General features: G+C 36.2%; 1 protein-coding gene across 4 annotated transcripts in view; it reads right to left on the reverse strand.

Moving 5' to 3' along the window:
- Window positions 1-878: 878 nt before the first annotated feature.
- NELL2 (neural EGFL like 2) overlaps window positions 879-20,486 on the reverse strand; it is a 365,981-nt gene continuing 346,373 nt past the window's right edge. For all 4 annotated transcript variants that reach the window (XM_014584214.2, XM_006168557.3, XM_006168556.1 and 1 more), the window contains 4 exons: window positions 16,671-16,864; window positions 15,767-15,943; window positions 14,068-14,292; window positions 879-1,581 (listed from right to left, as the gene is read on the reverse strand). In XM_014584214.2, the coding sequence (XP_014439700.1) occupies window positions 1,531-1,581; window positions 14,068-14,292; window positions 15,767-15,943; window positions 16,671-16,864 (647 nt within the window). In that variant the 3' untranslated portion in view covers window positions 879-1,530. The remainder of the gene's footprint in view (window positions 1,582-14,067; window positions 14,293-15,766; window positions 15,944-16,670; window positions 16,865-20,486) is intronic.

Here is a 20,486-nt window from a genome sequence, read left to right on the forward strand (position 1 = left end):
CACCCTTGTGTGAAACCTAAGAACTGTACAGTGTTGGATTAATGTTCTTTATTGGATATTAGCTTGTTTTATTTTTCCAATGAGATTCTGGTGCATCAAGAAATTTAACATGTGTTATCATAATCCTTCCTAACATTGGAAGTCTTTATACTTTTCTATCAAAATGTGTAGGACCAATTCTTGAAGCCATTCTCAACCCTCACATACTCCCTTCTTTGTGTGTATCAGTCAGAGTCCTGGCAGCAAACAGATGGCACACTCAAGCTGGAGGACTGAAGTTTAACAAAGGGAACGTTTATAAAAATGTGTCTGAAAACAGGGAAACCAAACAAAAACACAGCAGGTACGTCCCAAGGATAGCCTAGCCAAAATTGTCACTATCCCCAAGCCAGAACATAGAAACAGTAGAGTTCCAGAACCTGGAGATGGTGTTAAAATGAGAGGGCCACCTGTTGGGATTAGAGCCTTCAGTAGGTGACACAGCCAATCATGGTACTGACCTGGCAGGGAGGGCGCCACAGAATAAACATGCAAACCTCACCGCCTTCTAATATGCTGCCGGCATTCCACACTGCCGTATGATTGAAACCAAACTCGAATCAAGATGACAAGAGAACCCATTAATACAGTCTATACAGGTTATCCCCCCAGGATACAGAATAAAGTAAAAAAGGTGAAATGAAAGATCAGGAGAAGCAGAATATAGGTATCCATGACACCCCCTGCTTAAGTAAACAATTTAGTGAAAATCACTTTTCAATTTTTTGAAATAGCATAGCGGGAGTTTTTCATCAGCAGCACTAAAAAGCAATTTGTATGTTGAACCATCTGTAAAAATGAGGAACAGATTAAATAGGACACTCAGACTCACATGTGTTATAAGGTAAGAGAAATATTTATTTAATTTTGCACAAGAACGAGCTTATACTGAACAAATTCAACCAAATAATATTAAGTGCAGTAAAACAAGGAAATAAGGATGATTCCTCCTGTTAGAAAATATTAAGTAACCATGCCTGTGCATTATTTTTTTATCATTACAATAACTTGTTTCAGATTTCTTTTCAGCGAGTGTACTGTACATTACATGTTATAGCTTCTTTGCGTTTGAAAATATAATTCATTCACTGCCTTACATTTTATTTTCTGCAGTGAGAAACCTAACTGATTGGTGAAGATTCTGATCTAGAGGAAAATTTTCTGCACCAGTGAAGCTAGAGGCTTTCGCAGATCCCACCGGCCCAGGCTTTCCATCCAGGGTCATGATGCCATGGTGTGCATTCCACACCCATTCTGCTACATGGCGATGTCAGACACAGTTGAGGCAACACTGGGGTCTAGCTTTGCCTCTATAACTTTCCTTTTGTGATTTTTCTCAAGCTTCACAAATTTCATAATTGAAAGTTCACCCATCTATTAATGAAGCTGCATTTAGCTGCCCACAAATCATCCAATTGAAGTTTTAATATTTTTTGGTCTTTTTAATGAAAGAACATTCTTTAAACAGAAATCTCCCGTGAGACAGTTACTTCACAGTTCCTGAAGGCACTGTGGATCCACTGAGCAACAGATGTGGCCATTCTAGAGAAAGAAATGGAAAAAAGAGCAGAATATGAATTTTTAAGCCATTAGTAAATAGTCACACGTATTACTGATACTCACAGACTTAACTGTATATAAACTTTCCCCAACTTAATGATGGTTGGCTTTGGCTTAGTGATAATTTCTACTTTACTACAGTTTATTGGGAGTATTACATGCATTTTTATTTATAATATTTTTGACTTATGATAGGTTTAGCAGGATATAATCCCATTATAAGTTGGGAGCATCTGTAGTTCATTTGGTATTCTGGCATTCCTAAAAGTTCAATGGTCTAATCACTTTTCAGGACTCTACTCTTACAGAACCAATGATTATGCCCAGCAATTTGTGGCAACTCATAGACTGGCACAAGGCATCCTCTGTATCACAATAATCCTTTAATTTATTTATTCAAAACATGTATCGAGTATATTAAGCACTAAGTAGATTGACAAAGTAGACATGATCACTATTCTCACAGAGCAGGGTTTACAGTTTATTGTGGCAGAAAAATAGTAAGAACCATACAATCAAAACTGGTGAAAGGGCTAGAAAGGTGCTATGGACTGGATGTGTCTCTTCAAATACATGTATCGAAACCCTACTCCCCCCACCATGATGCTATTAGGAGGTGACGCTTTGGGGAGACAATTAGGGCATACCTGTGGAGCCCTCATGAATGGAAATAGTGCCCTAATTAAAAGACATGGAAAAGTTTCTCTCTCGCTCTCTCTCTCTCTTTTCTATGATGTGAGGATATAAATAGAAAACAGCCATCTGCAATGAGGAAAAAGGCCCATACCAGATACTAGATCTGCCAGTGCTTTGATCTTGGACTATGAAAAATGAATTTTTCAGACTTCAAAACTGTGAGAATGAATTTCTGTTGTTTAAGCCACTCAACATATAGTATCTGTTATAGCAGCCCAAATGGATTAAGATGAAAAGAAATAAACTAGATGGTATTATGAAATTAATAAAATATTGCGTTACAGTGATTGAGTGGCCATGGGTAGATTTCTGTAGAGGTTATATTTACACCAAAACCTGAAGACAGTTGAAGAAAAGGTAGGTCAAAATCACAGGGAACAGCATGAGGAAAAAATCTTTGAAATAAGAGAGTTTTGTGTGCTGAAAAAAAAACGTGGAAAGGTCTAGGTGAGAATTTTAAGTTCGTAAAGAAAACTGTAGAGATGAAATAGGAGAAATAGGGAAGGGCCAGCTATATATAAATTGATTGGTTTTTCATAATATAGTATCAAAACAATGTTGTGTATTACAAAGAAGAAAAATCCTACGGTAGTCTTGATTCCTTGCACTTTTACTTTTCTCAGCTGCTAACTAATGATAGTGATGTTAATATCATCACTACAATCACAATGATGATAATATCCTTCCACTTCTTGAGTGTATACTCTGTGTCAGACACTTTGCTAGGCATTTTAAATACATTATGTAATTTCAACTTCACAGCATTTCCAGGGGGATTGCTATTAATAGTCACGTTTTTTAGATTCAGAAACTGAAGATCAGATGGCTTAAATACCAAGTCCAAAATCATACAGCTAATAAATGGCAGGATGACTAAAACTCAGGCTAGTCTAACTCTAAAATTCATCCTTTATTCTGTATTTTCTCTCTGATAATCGACTTTGGATTATTGAAATACATTATACTTTAATGTATTTCAAAAGTGCCTTTGTTTCTATAAGAGAAAACATTACAAAGAAGATACTCTAGTCTTTGTTAAAGCACTTCAAATGAGGGTCAAAACCAGTCTAAACCCAAGAAGAGTATCATTAATTTAACATAATCCTTTTTCTTTCTAAATTATTAAGCAGCATTCTTACTCTGGCATTAAGAGAGATCCAACCATCTCTAGGACCTTGAGTGACATTTAAAAGTGTTATCATCACATTCATAGGTGTTAAACTAAACTATTCTGGTTTAAAATGGCTGATGTACTCCCACATTTGGATACCTATGGATAAGCTGAAATCATACAGGTTAGGGCATTTTATTTATTTATTTATTTATTGCTAGTTACTAAGTTATGGCCAGTCACGCTAGTCAAACGTCAGTCAGTCACAAAAAGCCCACTTTTTAGGCTGTTTGTGTAGCCTACCTTGCACCTATAACCAATGAACTCCCTACCTCACTCCCTCAGTTACATTTTTGTACGACACTTTCCCTTTTACTGCACATGCCACTTTGCTGTTACATATATTCTTTGTAAACCATGCAGCTAGCCGTTTTCTCTTGGAATCATCTGGGAGGCTGTCTTATTTAAATCGCTTGCCCTTTGTTTAAATAAACTCTGTTAAATTTTGGTTTGTCTAAATTTGTGTTTAACATGGGCATAGGTCTTCTGACCATAACTGGTTCTGTGATTTTTCCTAAGCCATTGTTCCAATGAATTGAGGGGTGTACCAGTTCTTGAGACTGTAAGTTCCTCAAACTGTAAGGCTTTTCAGCATAAACAAAGCTAAGGAATTTCTGGAGTCTTCTATTGAATATAAAACTAGCATTATGGTCATAGGAGGAAGAAGCCATTAATGTTCCCTAAGTATGTTTTAAAAAGGAACTATTTATTTTCCAAAATCTTCTAGGAATATTTTTCTTATTCCTTATCAATATGTCCTGTTAAAACAGGACAAATGTTCTACAAACCATATCATTGGCAACTCCTTACTTAGGGAAGCATAGTCCATACATAAAGATAAAAAACATCCCACTGGAGTTTCAGTTTCATTCTTTCATAAGACTAGCCCTGACTAAAATGTCTAGACAAAACATGAAAAATAACAACCGAAAGCAATGGAAGGTGTCAGGCAGACACTGGAGGTATTTCAGCTACTGAAAGAAGAAAGAATATACTGCATGAAATTCATTTTCACTTGGTATTCTCCCTTAGGGTATTTATCAGTCGGTATAGCTTGAGACAACTGTAACTCAAGCAGAATGCCACAATCTTATAGGCTTGAGATGTTAGAAGATGGCTTGGGAACTGTCGCAGCAGCTGGAAATTAAGGAGGGGGGAATACCTATAATTGGGTTGTCGGGAAAGTCATGACACATTTTTGAACAGAAAAACCTAGGAAATACATTATGGAACCAGCAGTTAGTGTAATGGCTATGTCACTGGACTCTCATGTAGTCTACCGCAGTTTGAGTTCCGGACCCCGCGGCTTAAACTCACACCGGGCACGTGTGCATGTGTGTCCAAGATCCCGAGAGGAGAGTGGAGGAGAAGGGATTGTGGCGTGGCCATTCCTTCTGGGGGGGGGGGGGTTTTCTCGCTTTTTTTTTTTTCTCTGTCTTTCTGACAGCACATGCGCCCTATAGCAAAAACCTCTCAAAAAAAAAAATAAAATAAAATTACATTATGACTTTGCCAGCAACCTAATATAAAGGAGGGATGAATCAGAATATAAACTCCCCTCAAATCCTTGGCTGGTCCTGAATTTCAATGTTAACTCTAAAGAGACAATCAGAGACCTACAGTTAGAAGATGGAAAGATCTGAGAATTTAGATGCTGCTCAAAATAGTATTGTCTAAAATCTGTGTCCTGCCAAGTTGGAAATGGTTGATAAACAATTCAAGGTTTTCATTGATAGTTCAAAAAGGGGCCATGATTAGAAGTACAGCAATGTCTCAAGATTAATAGTGTCCATCCTAAAACTAAAGGTGAATTTGGAATAGGTCTGATGAGCAAGAGTTAAGCTATACTTCCGTAAATATAAGGTGATTAGATAGTAGCTAACAACATTCTAGAATAAAAATGCAGTCTATTGGGGAACAGCAGAAGGGGTAGTGGTTACTTCACTGAATTCTCACATAGTCGACTGTGATTTGAGTTGCAGACCCAGTGGCTTAAACTCATACTGGCAGGTGGCGTGGTGGTTGGGGGTGCTGGACACTTGCATGGACAACCACAGTTCGAGTCCCAGACCTGGTGGCTTACTTTCTCACTTTCCCTCTCTCGCTTTGTCCCTCTCTAGTCAAATTAAAATAAATATATAAATAAACTTAAATAAAATAATTCTTAAAAACAATTCACCCTAGAAACGTGTCTGAATGCCCAAGATCCTGAGAGGACAATGGAGGAGGGATTGTGGTGTGGTCATCTTCCCTGAAGGGAGATTTCTTGCATTCCATCTCTCTGGTGAGTGCACACACCTTATATAAAAAATCTCTCTAAAAAAATAGTCTATTGGGAACCAGCAGTTAGCGTAATGGCTATGTCGCTGGCCTCCCACGTAGTCGACCGCGGTTCGTGTCCCGGACCCGGTGGCTTAAAAAACTCATGCTGGGCGCGTGTGCGTGCGTGCCCAAGATCCCGAGAGGAGAATGGAAGAGAAGGGATTGTGGCGTGACCATCCCCCCTGGGGGGTGATTTCTCACTTTCTGTCTCTATGTCTCTCTCTGTCTGTCTGGCGAGCGCACGCGCCCTACAGTGAAAATCTCTCAAAAAAAAATAGTCTATTGACTCCCTCTGATATATTGTATGTTCAGCATATCATTCAAAACATCTAGTATATCATAAAATTAATAGATACATGGAGGAAATTTGGAGAATGTGGCTCCTAATCAAGAGAAAAAGTAGTGAATAGGGATAACTCAGAGATGATCCAGATATTCTAAATTGTAGAGTGGAGAATATCTATTGTGCATATGATTAAAGGCCTAAAATAAGATGATTACAATAAATGAACAAATAGTAAACCTCAACAGAAAAATTAAACTATAAAAAGAATTAGGTGGAAACTCTGGAAACAAAAAGTACAATATCTGAAATCAAAAAATTTACTTGAATTTAACAGCATATTCAAGACGATTTAAAAAGAGCCAATAAGTTTGATGCTAAAGGAATAGACATTATACAATCTATAAAACAAGAGAAGATTGAAATAAAAATAGAGACTTTGTGAGCTTCAGGATCATTAAACTATATCTAAATCTCTATGTAGTTGCAGTCCAGAAGAGTTGAAGGAAGAAAATGCAAAAGACAAAATATGTGAAGAAACGATAACCAAACATTTTTCAAAATTGTTTCAAAATTCAAATTTTCAAATTAATAGATATCCAAAAAGCCTAACAAATACCAAAGAAAATAGACAAAAACAAACAACAACAACAACAAAAAATCAAAGCATATTAAAGTCAAACTGCTAAAACTCAAAGATAGAGAATTGCAAAAGGAAAAGAGACAGAGGGGAAGAACAGACAAAAATACAAACGATGACTGAATCAGAAACATCAAAAAACTAGAAAATAATAGAATGTCAATATCATCTTTACAATTCTGGGAATAAATCTATAAATTCTGAATTATATACCCAATAAAACTACCTTAAAAATAAGGACATTTCCAGATAAATGAAAGTTGAGAGAATTTGTTACCAGCAGCCCTGTGATATGGAAAGTGCTAAAGGAAATTATTCAAGCTGAAGAGAAGTAATATAAGATGAAGATTCTAACATGTAAGAAAAATGAAAAGCATTATATATTATAAACATATGGATAATCATAAAATCTATTGTATTTCCTCTTTTAATTTTTCAAAAGATATATAATTGTTTCAAGCAAAAATAATGACATGAAGTTGTAAAATTTATAATGCACAGAGTTGTAAAACACAAAAGTTGGAGGAATAAAATAGTACTGCACAGTTCTTGTATTTTATATGTATGAATTAAATAATATTTAATGTGACTAAATTTTTGCTACAAATAATAACTTCTAGAACAAATAAAATAATAACATAAAGAATCATAGTTTAAAATCCAGAAGAATAATTGAAATGTAATAAAAATCTTAAAAAGCCATTAAACAAAAAGAAGTCAGGAATAAAGAAACAGGGACATAAAAAATAGGTCAGACAAATAGAAAATGAATGGCAAAGTGGTAGCTCTAAATCCATCAATGTCAAAATTTATATTAAATATAAAGAGTCTAAACACTATGATTAAAAGAAGCATATTGCCATACTGGATAGGATGATAAGAACTAATTATACTTACCTACTAAAAATACTCTTTAAATATAAAACCATAGGTAGGTAGACAGGTCAAAACAATACACTGAGTGGCTAAATGAATATCAAACAAAATTGATTTCAAATCAAAAAGACTGCTAGAAATAACGAGGAACATTAATAACAGTAAGTGACCGATTTAACCCAAAACCCCAGGGTGTATAATGTATAATTCTATTATATTTAGGTGAAATTTAAAAACAGGCAAAATTAATCTATTATAAAGAAATTTGTGCTTGTTTATTAGAACTAGATATTACTTGAAAGGAGACACAAAAGGTACTCTTTAGAATGTTGGGTATATTCTGTTTTTTGATTTATCAAACTCATAAACTTCTACACTTAAGTGTGCACTTCACTGTAATATTATCTTGATAAAAACAAAAACAAAACAAAAAAAGTGACTTCCTGAAACTTAGAGTACTAGGAAAAATAACCACCTACTATCAAAACTAAATATAAAATGTATTCTGTTTTTACATAATAGCACAGTAAAATAGGCTTCCTTATGACATTGCTATGTCTGGATATATTTATTGTTTTTGTTAAAGAAGTCTTTGTTACTCTTTCAATGCTGAATTCTAAAAAATCAAGATTAAAAGACAGTCAACTTTTCATTTTCATTTACAATTACATATATACACATATACACACAGGAATATATGTGTACACTTTGTGTATATACATATATACTTAATCTATACTTAACAGAGTACACTTTCATATTTATTTTTCTTTTCAAGTTTATATTTTTCTTTCATAGCGAGAAAAAAAAAAAAGACGGAGAGAGAGATAGTACTCCAAACCGGGTCTTGAGGCCGAATCACCCAGCTTCAGTCAGCCTGGGATCATGGACACATGCACGTTAGATATACTCAGGGTGAGACTCTGAGACTCTCCACCTAGGTCAGCCTAGCAGAGCCTTACACTGTACCATGGTGCCAACACCTGGCACTTATATTTTTTCATTATATGTAATTATGATGATATATAATCATAACTTTATCTTTTTTAAAAGCATTATTTTTACTTTGATGGTGAATAATACCATGTAATTATTAATATATAAAAATTATAATAGGACATAATACTTGCTATTATAGATCATATGAGTATTAATATACCATATATTTGCATTATATGGGGTTACCATAATTTTATAATTTTCTATTGTTGAACATTTTGGTTTCTTTATTAATTGTGCATGGCAATCTTAAGAAGAATATTGTCATGCATGTAGCTTGACTTATAGTTTTGATTATTTCTGTAGGTCAGATTCTTAGACTCAGGAATGAAGAAACAAAAACTACATGGGGTGTGTGTGTGTGTGTGTGTGTGTGTGTGTGTAAATGGGTGGCATATGTTTGACTTTTGAAGTGTATTTTTCAATAATGGTAACAGTGTTATAAAAATAACAATTCCAGGGACCAGCTGTTAGTGTAATGGCTATGTCGCTGGACTCCCATGTAGTCGACCGCAGTTCACTTCCTAGACCCAGTGGCTTGAGACTCACGCCGGGCGTGTGTGCGTGCATGCCCAAGATCCCAAGAAGAGAATGGAGGAGAAGGGATTGTGGTGCGGTCATCCCCCCTGGGGGGTGATTTCTCGCTTTCTGTCTCTCTGTCTCTCTCTGTCTGTCTGGTGAGCACACGTGCCCTATAGCAAAAACCTCTCCAAAAAAAACCCCCAAAAATACAAAAAAAACAATTCCAGTATATCTTTGTCAGCACTGGGATCATGAGGCCTTTTTTTTTTTTTCTGTATAAAGTATATAAAAATAGTGATTTGTTATGTTACTTTATACTTAAGTTTCAATTACTTAAACATTGGATGATTTCCTCTTTTATTTTAATAATGGTACATTTTTAGTGAATTATATATTCATCCTTGGCTGACTTATTTATGAGAAAATAAGTATTTTTAATTTGTATATATTTTTTTCTATTTTTTTTTTTTAAGAGAGAAAGATTTTTGCTTTAGGGTGCATGCGCTCTCCAGAGAGAGAAACAGAAATCAAGAAATCACCTCATGGGAGGATGGCCACACCACAGTCCCTTCTCCTCTGTTCTCTTCTCTGGAGTTTGGACAAACATACACATGTTCCTGGCATGAATTTTAAATTGCCAGGTCCAGGACTCAAACTGTGGTGGACTCTGTGTGAGTTCAATGATGCAACTATTATGCCATCTGCTGGTCCTAATTTGGATATTTTTATTCTAATAAAAATCAAATCTGGTGAAATTATTTTTCTAGTCTCTAGTTATGACTTTTAAAAACTTATTTGTTTTATTAATTATTACATTTTGGGAGAATTTTGCTAGAAGGTGTGTGTGCTCACTGGAGAGACAGAGGAAGTGAGAAACACTCTCCATGGAGGATAGCCACACTGCAATCCCTTCTCTTCCCTTCTCCTCCTGGGATTTTGGACATGCATGCACACACACACACACACACACACACACACACACACAGTGTGAGTTTCAAGCTGCTGGGTCTGGGACTCAAATTGTGGTTGACTATGTGGGAGTCCAGGATCTTCACCACCATGCTGCCCGCTGGCTCTTAGTAGTGACTATTAATTTTGCTAATTTAATTTATCTGTAGAAGCTTGGATTTTTTTCTTTTTTAAGTTTTGTCAGAGGGTGCATGCACTCATCAGAGAGCAACACAGTGAGAAAGGAAGAAAGAGAACACACCCCACATAGGAAACGGTCATGTCCCAATCCCTTCTCATCTCTCTCTCTCTCTCTCTCTCTCTCTCTCTCTCTCTCTGTCTCTCTCTCTGGTTAGGATTTTGGCAATGCTTGCAAATGTGCCTGGCATGTTTTTTCCAGCCACTAGGTCTGAGACTTGAACAGTGAAGTTAACAATGTGAGGTTGAGCTCCCTAAACCATCAAACTATGCATTGGTTCTCTATTCTTTTCTTTGAGGTATACTTTATAACTCTTAAGGTTAAAAAAGTAATTTCTCTTTTAGAATTTTGATAAATATTTAATGATATATTTCCATTCTATTTTTAGTGTTTAGCACTTTTTTAATGTATGTGTATATATATATATATATATTATTTTAAGTGATAGAAAGCATGTGTGCAAGAGAAAGAAGAGAGAACCCTCCATAGGGTCTTGCCATGCTGCATCTCCTTCCTCCAGCTCTCCCGTGCCTGAGGGTCCTAGCTAGGCACACACACGTGACCTGGCATATTTCTCAGGAAGCATCTTTTCTTAACCTAAACATAAAAATTGAAGACATCTTTATAAAGAGAAAGGAAAGTCTTACCCTGTATCACCCAGCGAATCCCTAGTCCTCTGATCTCACCTTCCTGAGGGGTTACTTCCTCTGGAGTAAGTAAACGTTCGCATACTGTGCAGCCTCTCAGCACAGCCCACCTTTCCTTCAGAGTACTGCAGCGGTCTGGCTGTCTTTACCTGTGCCATCACTGGACTAATGGCTATTTACTCCACTACCAACAATAATAATAACATTTAGTATAAATGAGTGTTTAGTATAAATGTGTTGGCCACTACAAAACACTTTTTGTGTGGATCATTTCACTTAATTCTTATAGTGATCCACGTAAGAAAGTCCTATTATAATTCCCAGGGAGGAACTATTATTATTCCCATTTTTCAGGAAAGACAATTGAGCCTCAGAAAGATTAAGGTCTATCTGCTGACATCACATATGTAGTATGGTTGACCAGGCTTTGAATCCTGGCTGCCTGGTTCCAGAGGCTGCATTCTTGACTTCTAGACCTGCTCTGTCCAGGAGAACATTCAGTGGTGGCAGAAATGTTCTCCACATGTGGTAAACACTGTGATAGCCAGTAGCCACATGGGGCTATTCAACTGAAAGGGGGCCAAAGTGACTGAGGAATTGAATTTTAAATTAAATTAGTACAAATTTAAATAGACACATGTAGCCAATGACCAGCAAAGGGGACAGAATAGCTCTAGACAATAAGCTACTAGACAATAATTTGCAGGAATGACCTTGTCTCTTTTTGCTTGTCATTATACCCTTGGTGTCAGCACAATGCCTCACACAGTTTGTATTGAATTGCATGTTGAATAAAAATGAGTACCTCAGAGGTTGGAGGGATGGGATGGGGAAGAAGAAGTAAAATGAGTGCTTTCAAAACGGACTTGTGAAGAATGCATCCACCAATGCAGTATCTGGAGCCTATTTTGCATAAACCTTGTTTTTCCATTTTTGTTTTGTTTTTGGTAAAGTTTACTTATTTATTTCTTTCATGAGTGAGACAGAGAGGAGAGACAGCACCCCAATAGGGTCTCAATAGCCCAAGCCATCCTCAGCTCCAGCTTGTGCCTGTGTACTCAGGGAGGTATCCAGACATGAGCCTGAACCTTCCCGTGTGGTAGCTTCACACAGCATTGCATCTTGCTGCTGCACCATTGTCGGTCCCCCAACACGAACTTGTTTTTAAAGTAACTGTAAATAAATGTGATAAAAATGAATATTTAGAATAAACTGGGTAAAATTGAGCATGCTCTTATAACTCATATTGAATAGGAAGGCAAAAGGGAGAGGCATTAAATAGTCACTTCTAAGATCAGCACTTATCTGACATTAATATTCAAATATGCCTTAGGTAATTAATATATTTCTATTGAGAGCCAAAAGGTTCTATTAGTTGTTTATCATGCAGTGAATGACCAGCTCATTTATGTTCTTCTTTTTTTGTCTTTTAGAGAGAGATTTTTGCTACAGGGTGCATATGCTTGCCAGACAGAGAGATAGAAAGCAAGAAGTCACCCCCAGGGGGTATGGCCACACTGTAATAATCCCCTCTCCTCCATTCTCCTCTTGGGACTTCGGGCACACACACACACACACATGGCATGAGTTTTAAGCCACTGGGTCTGGGACTTGAACCACAGTTGACTATGTGGGAATCTAGAGTTGTAACTATTACACCATCTGCTGGTCTCTTTTCTTACTATTAGAGAGAAATTTTTGCTATAGAATATGTGCACTCACCAGAGAGACAGAGAGAGACAGCTTTTATGTTCTTTATCCCAGGAAACATGCAAATGTTTTCCAGACTATTACTAACCATGTTTGTTCTTACTGGAGAAACTTAGCTGAACTATATTTGAGGTGATTTTTATTCATCACCTGGTATATGTTTGCTGCTATTGTTCAGAGGAATGATCTAACAGTTAGATTAAGGGTATAAGAAGATTGTATTTGGCAATTAAATGTCAGAAAGTATTTCCCCATTGGTTACTGGCTCTGAAATTTCAAGATATGTAGTTCAGTTATGAATATGCCCCTCAAACATATATTAAAGGTACATTACATGTACTATTAGTAACTTTTGGTAGTAGTAACTCTCAAATTTGCTAATGCACTTTCAGAAACAGCAGCAAATGTTCACTCGAAAAGCTTTGCTTGATTGACAAATTGCAATGATTGAAAGAGCTAGAAATTTGGGTTTGAAATAGATAAAAATGGTATCTGAAGCTTAACGCATTTTATACTTCTTTGTCCTGTAACATCAAGCACTCTAGTAAGAATCTTTACTAAGTGAATCTGAATTAAATTGCTCTATTAAAAAAAATTTACAGAATGGAAATGTTCCCTTAAAGAACCAGAGCCGTTTCAGGTATCTTTCTATGCTGGGAAAAACCCGACACCCAGTTTTGTCATTGTTAAGCCTTTAGACTATTTAGTCCTAGTGTTGATTCCAACATTATGAAAAAGGAATACAATGATCACTAAATTAATTCTTTTGTAGGAACAATGATCAAAATAGACTGTTTTCAGCTTTGTCCCAATGAACTGTATTCTGTCTACATTATTGCTATTTTTCCTCTCATTGAAATAAATGACATGATGCTCTATTTTCCTATGAGAAAATCTTTATAATGACTTTCTCAAAATATAGCAATGAAATATGGTAAACAACAGATGTTATAATTTTCAACTCAATGTAACTGACCACAAAAAAAACACAAAGAAATATGCCCATTTTTGTCATATTGATTTCCACTTTAGAAAGTGTAATATATCTACTTCATCAATATATCTTACAGACTTCATAAAAGAACCTGATAAAAATCAATGAAATAATATTGTCTTCTATCATGAAAGAAGAAATATGAAGTTTGGTGTATTATAGTATTTTCAAGATGTGTACAGTTAGAAGGTTTTGGGCAATTTAACTAGGCTGTTTCTATTCTGTGATATAAATGATAATTCTGGATTCACTCCATATACTCTTCTTCTTCCTGAATATACATCAGAGGACACACCTGGCAATCAATCTTGGTGTGAACAGAGCTGGGTGACACTCCTCCTGTCTCTGTCTGAACAGTAAATAGGAAAAACTTGCTTCCTGTTGTCCAGGTCCAGCACATGAATCCCATGCGCCCTGGGTGCACTCGCCCAGCGCTCACTAACTGAGGTGATGGGCTTTACCTTGCACTGGCAGAGAGTACACTCGGTGCCATGTTTGATCCAAGAGGACCCAGTAAAGCGAACCACATTCATCTCGTCCAGGCAAGTTTTGGTGATGTCATTGCGGATGGTGTCGGCCTGGCAAGGGTCAGTGACACAGCGTGGACAGCACTCATTGTCTGGGAGGACACTGAATTCACATTCCACATCGGGGCAAGGCAGGGACCAGCAGTCAACTTCCCCTTGCTACAAGGAAAACAGATGTGTAAGGGCAGAGAGCGAGGAAGGGAGGAAGGGAGGCAGCAAAGAAGGAGGGGCACAGGGCATACTCAATACTCAGTTCATTGCATCGATGTTTGTACTTACACATTTGAAGCCTGTGAATCTTGCAGGAAAAGTACAAAAGCCCTACCAGAGTGATGAGATCTGTTCTGCTGCTGAATTTTAAAACAATCTTCAAAGATTAAACAAGAACAACAATAAAACAAATGCAAAAAAACCCACTCCTCTTAAGAGAATAAAATAGGCATGCCCCTATTTTTTATCTTTTCCATGTCAAAGGACAGCGATTTAATGGAGAAAAGGCTTTTACTTAACTTTTTGCTCATGAAATGCCTTTTTCATTTTTAAAAACTGCTCATTTAGTTCATTTACAAAAATAATCTGAAGTATGAAGGGGATTTGACAATTTTTTCTTTGTTCATTTATAAATTTCTCTGCGTAAAACTTTGGAAAAAAAACCAGCCAGAAACTGATTTCCATCTTTTTTAATTCCACATGGAAAAACCATATGCAGTGGATCTTTTAAAAATGTAGTTCACACCTGTTTTCCTATTTCTTCCTAATTCTGAATCTCATGGTTTTGGAGATGAAAGCAGCCTTCAGGCACAGAAACTGACCTTGCTCTTTCAATTGATTTTTGGGTTGAAAGTATAAAAAGGAAGCAACAAAAGCAATGCCTTAAAATATCTTCACACAAATAGAAAGGAAACTGGCCATAACTTTAAAGTAGCATCTTCTGTGAAACTTTCCACTATAAAGATACATAGACCAATTTTCTTTTTCATTTACACCACTAGAAAGAAACAAGAATTTTGGCCAACTGAAAAAAGACTGATGTTTTATCAAGTTTTTTTTCTTTTCCTTTTTTTTGCCTATTGTTTCCAGTAAAATTGTCAGAAATAAATACAGAAATTCAATTTTAATGCATATTTATTGCATAAACATATTAAGTATAAAATAAAGTATCCACTAGAATAGTAGAGATAGTAATTATCTTTAGAAGGGAAAAAATACAGTTTTTTTATTTGTTTGTTTTGCTTTTTAAAATCTGAGTATGACCAATAAAAATGGGTTAATAAAAGTTCTACTCAGTAAAAGAATTTTTTTCATGAATGCCACTGTTCTATCTCTAATTATTTTAATTAAGCTGAAATTGGGTGGGATTAGGAAAGACAGGAAAGTCTTTTCTTCTTGTAGCTGTGGAGATACTTCTGAAAAAGACCTCACTATTAGAGAAAGAACACAGGACCCGGGCACCACCTCCACCTGAGTATTCTTTCTGGGCTCTTAGTTACAGGGTGCTCATTTCGTCCTGACCAGGCTCACCTCCGATAGCTGCGCACACTGCCACCAGGTACTGGGTATGGGGAGGACTAGGTTGCTTTCCTTTCAGATGTTGGGCCTACCCTTTCCTTCTACTTCAAGTAGCTAAACTTACCAAGCAGCGGCATTGTTGACAGTTCTGGACCCAGGTGTCACCACTGTTGTATAAGCGTTCCCCATTTTGATGCAGGCACTGACTGCTAAGCCTTGGGTCACATTCAGGGCAGCAAAAAAGATCAACTGTGGGATTCTCACAGTCGCAGACCATCCGTCGGCACATAACAAATCCGTTCTGTACGAGAAGGGAAATAAAAAAGATCAAATCACCCGTTTCTCAATATATTGTTTATGTACATATAGCAGATGCTGATCTGGGAGTTGAGATAATTCACACTGTTTACCCAATATGATACATTTTCTTTAAAATTCTATTTTATAGCTAACACAAAAAAATTAGGAGGACTTTGTTTCCTTTAGACACATTTTTTCAAATGACTTGGCCAGAGAAAAAAATTTCTAGACATGACAAGTATAAAATGACAACCACTGCGTGATCCTTATGTATATGTAAACATGTGCATGGGTGTATAAATACGCATGTATTTGTATATTAGTATAATCATTTGAATACTAATGGAAAGCAATGGTTACTGATATATGTAACAATATGAATGAAACTTAAAAACCATAGTGCAATACTGAGACAAAGAAGCCAGATACAAAAGAGTATGGACTATCCCATACCATTTATATGAGACTAGAAAATATAGATTTAAAAATTTAACCTATAGGTAACGGAAGCAGTGCTTTCCATGGGCAGCAGTGTTTCCCTGGCTCTAGGAATGCAGGATTAACCTGAGAAGGACACAAGCAACATGTGGACTAATGAAAATTTCTGTTACATCGTGATGGTGATTAAATAGATGTATACATTTGCCAAAACACAACAAGCTGTACGCTTAAAATATGTAGAGATCACACCTCAATAAAATTGATTAAAACGTATTATTTATGCCAACCTGACAGGAGCACACAGAGCACCGGTCATTTTCCAGCACCCAAATCTGACCGTTGTGCTTGATTCTCCCATCATGGATGCAATCCCCTGTACAGTTCTTCCCATGAGGACACCGACAATCATATCCACCATCCAAGTTGAAGCAAATGGTATCATTGGCACAACTGTGCCTCCCGGTCCCACACTCATCGATATCTATAGCCAAGAAAAAAGCAGCATGTAATGTACTTAGAATATGCTCAGTTTCAGACAACTGCGACCATGCAAGTTGTCTCCTGACATAAAGCATTCAAATGTAAATTAATTTTCATCTTATTGTCACGCACTTCCTATTCACTGCAGACTGAGGCAATCTTAAAGATCTGGGAATTTCACAGGAAAATTTTATCATGTTTGATTTAAAAAACCAGATAACCTTGGCTAGAATTTCAACATTTTTATCTCTCTTAATACTATTAGACTTTATAAAATTTATATTTTTATATATTTATATTTTTTGAAAGTAAGACTATGACTCAATCTATCAAACAAAAACAGTTTGGCAGTGGAAATTCTAAAAGTGCCTATAATGCTTTATTGGGGAGATCATCCCCAGTGTTAATCTGGTGCTTACAGAAAATCCCTTCTTTGTGAAAGAGAAATGTTATGAGACCCCCGAGGCATTTTATCCCATTTCAAACCCTATTTTCACAGCTACTCTATTCCACATGTAAGCTCTTTCAGTGTTCTGTCTAGGTGCTCATCCATTACAGCTCAGATATTTCGACACTGTTCTTAGACCTTGACCCTCACCTACAGAAGTGCAAGTAACCATCAGCAATTACCATCTCTCCCACAAAGAATCCACTCTGTCTTAACTTTTCCATTTCAGATGATCATTTTGCCCTCTGTCTGCCTCAACTGGCCACTGCCCATTCCTCACTCGATCTCACCTGTTCCATGGGCAATCACGGCCCAAAGCATTTTCATACAGATGAAAAGCAAACATATCTTGACCCACGGATCAGGCCCATAAGAGGAGATGAGAATCGTTTTATTTATTCCCATAATTTAAAGGTCACAAGGCAAAATACATTTCAGAGATATTGTATGAGTGGCAGTAAGCAGTTATTTCCCATTTCATTTGTTTCCTCTGGGTAAAGGTCAAGAAAGAAAGAATTAAATCACAGCAAGAAAAGAGGGTTAGAGAGAAGAGAGAATGTATAGCCTTTAACTAAAGGAATTGCGTACTAATTTTCCTTGAAGATTTTAAAGATTAAGTTTAGTAAATATCTTTTTAAATGACTTGCTTTCAGCATTAATTGAAGACTGGAACTAGTTAGGATTATATCTTAGCCAATTTAAATTCTTAAGCACTTAAGTTCTGTCACATACACATACTCAAAAATATGGCACATGATATATTTTCATTCTTTTACCTTGATTTTTATTAGTTAACATCTCAACAGACCAATGAATTGAAACAATGGCTGAAAGTGTTGTTATAACTTCAGTGAGCTTTATTATAGCTTGATTTGTCAAGGATAATGCTGGTTATGATTACATATTGTGATAGAAAAGAAAATGATACTTAGCATGAGGATACATTTTAAAAAATTAAGTTCAATGGTTAATACTTTTTAGATCAGAGAAAATTTTCTCTTTATAAAGAAAATGAAATTTTATAAATTAGCTCCAAATCTGGTCTATTCAGAATAATATATTTGATGAGGTGATCTTTATCATCTATTAAATATTCTTAGACTCACAAATTACAGTCAGCTGGAAAAAACATTAAACATAGTTATCTGGTCTCTTTGACCACAAACTATATAGATATCTTACTTACAAAGCACTTTCAATGCCCACTATAAGGATATTATTCCACTAATGGCAGTGGCTGGATTTTTTGCCTTTACTTAATTTTGCCTGACATTTAAAAATAAAAGCTTCAGGGGGGCAGATGGTGGTGCAGTGGTGAAATGTAACTCTCTTTAAGGGGCTTGTTGGCTAGTGTCAAAACCCTATTGGGAATTCTCGCCCATCTTTTTCACTCTTGGCACAAATAAACTTAAAAGAAATACTAGAACCAGCAGATGGCATACTGGTTACATTGCTGGGCTCCCACATAGTTTACCAGGGTTTGAATCTGGACCCAGCAGCTTAAAACTCATGCCAGGTGGTGCATGTGTGTGCATGCCCAAAATCCTGAGGGGAGAATGGAGAAGAAGGGATTGCAGTGTAGCCACCACCCCACCGCCCCCGGGCTGGGGGTGATTTCTTTCTTTCTGTCTCTCTGTCTCTCTCTGGCAAGCACACATGCCCTATAGCAAAAATCTCTCTTAAAAAAAAATTAAAAAATAAAGCTTTGTTACCAGGCAATATTTTTTTGTTTGTTTGGTTTTTGTTTGTTTGTTTGTGCCTTCTTTCCATGGAAAAAGAATACTTGGATTTTCTATATAAGATAAAGACATAAACAGGTATAAAATATGCTTAAATAAAAGATAATTAAATAAGAGACCAAAAATGAGCTCTTAACAATGGTTGACATACACTTGCCATACCTGGAGAAATGTATGAGGAAGGATTAAAAAAGATCCAGTAGGACTTCTTGTTATCCAATAGGATTTGAATTCACTTGAACTCATCTTGACTTTTCTATACTTGTTATCTACATTGGGTTTCAGAATGTAGAAACTTTCCCTAATTTATAAGTGACATTTTAGAATTCATTTTTATGCATAGTTTTATTATAACTTGAGGTTCCCAAATTAAATATACACAAAGGGTACATACTCTGCTTTGAAAAACCTACCATAGTGTGTAAAAATTCATACTTTAAAAGTACTGATAACTACTTCAGTGAATGATTACTGAGAACTTATTTTGCTAAATCCATTAGTTGTCTCACTTCTTATATAACTTGATCTAGCAGCAGTATACTCCCTTTCCTTGATAAATATTTCTTATTTTTCTTCCATTCTTGGTAGATTTCTGGACCTTTTTCCAGCCTATATATCCTCTAGCTATAGCAATTATACTATGAATGAGGTATTAGTTAGGTAAAAAAGAAGTAAATACTGTTCAATAGGGTGTTTTGAGGCAAGAGTGTGTTTGAAAGCCCAAAGTTGAAAGTTATCAAGATGTATTGGAGGAATAGAAATTTCAGTAGGACCTGAATGTTCAATGAGGGAGTAGAGTGGGCAGACACATAACTGAAAAAGTACTCAAGTCCAGGTAAAAGTTATGTTAAGAAATGTAAATTTTGGGGCCAGCAGATGGCGTAATGGTTATGTCGCTGGACTCTCACATAGTTGACTGTGGTTCAAGTCCGGGACCAGGTGGCTTAAAACTCACTCCAATGTTCATGTGCATGTGTGCTGAAAATCCTGAGAGGAGAATGGAGGAGAAGGGATTGTGGCATGGTCATCTCACCATGGGGTGATTTCTTGCTTTCTGTCTCTCTGGTGAGCACACATACCCTATAGTAAGAATCTCTCTAAAAACCAAAAAGAACAATAGAAATATAAATTTTAAAATAATGGCAATAAAGTGTCATTTTAGGACAATGACAAAAAAAATAGCAATTAGATTTTATTTTAGAAAGACTCATTAGCTTCATTTTGAAAAAGGGATTTGAGCAAATGAGAATTTGAACCAGGTGATCGGTTAATAGTCTATCTCAGTGGCCAGCCAAGTGATGCTCATACAATTAAAGCAGACTCATATTGTGGTTGCTATCTACCTGAGTCTCTGAGTACTTTTCATATAACGACTCACTGAAGTTACAAGTAATGTTCCCACTTCAAAGATCAGTCAACTGACACACAGAAAAGTC

Source organism: Tupaia chinensis, unplaced genomic scaffold (genome assembly GCF_000334495.1).
Source record: "Tupaia chinensis unplaced genomic scaffold, TupChi_1.0 Scaffold145870_1, whole genome shotgun sequence".
Classification (NCBI taxonomy): domain Eukaryota; kingdom Metazoa; phylum Chordata; class Mammalia; order Scandentia; family Tupaiidae; genus Tupaia; species Tupaia belangeri.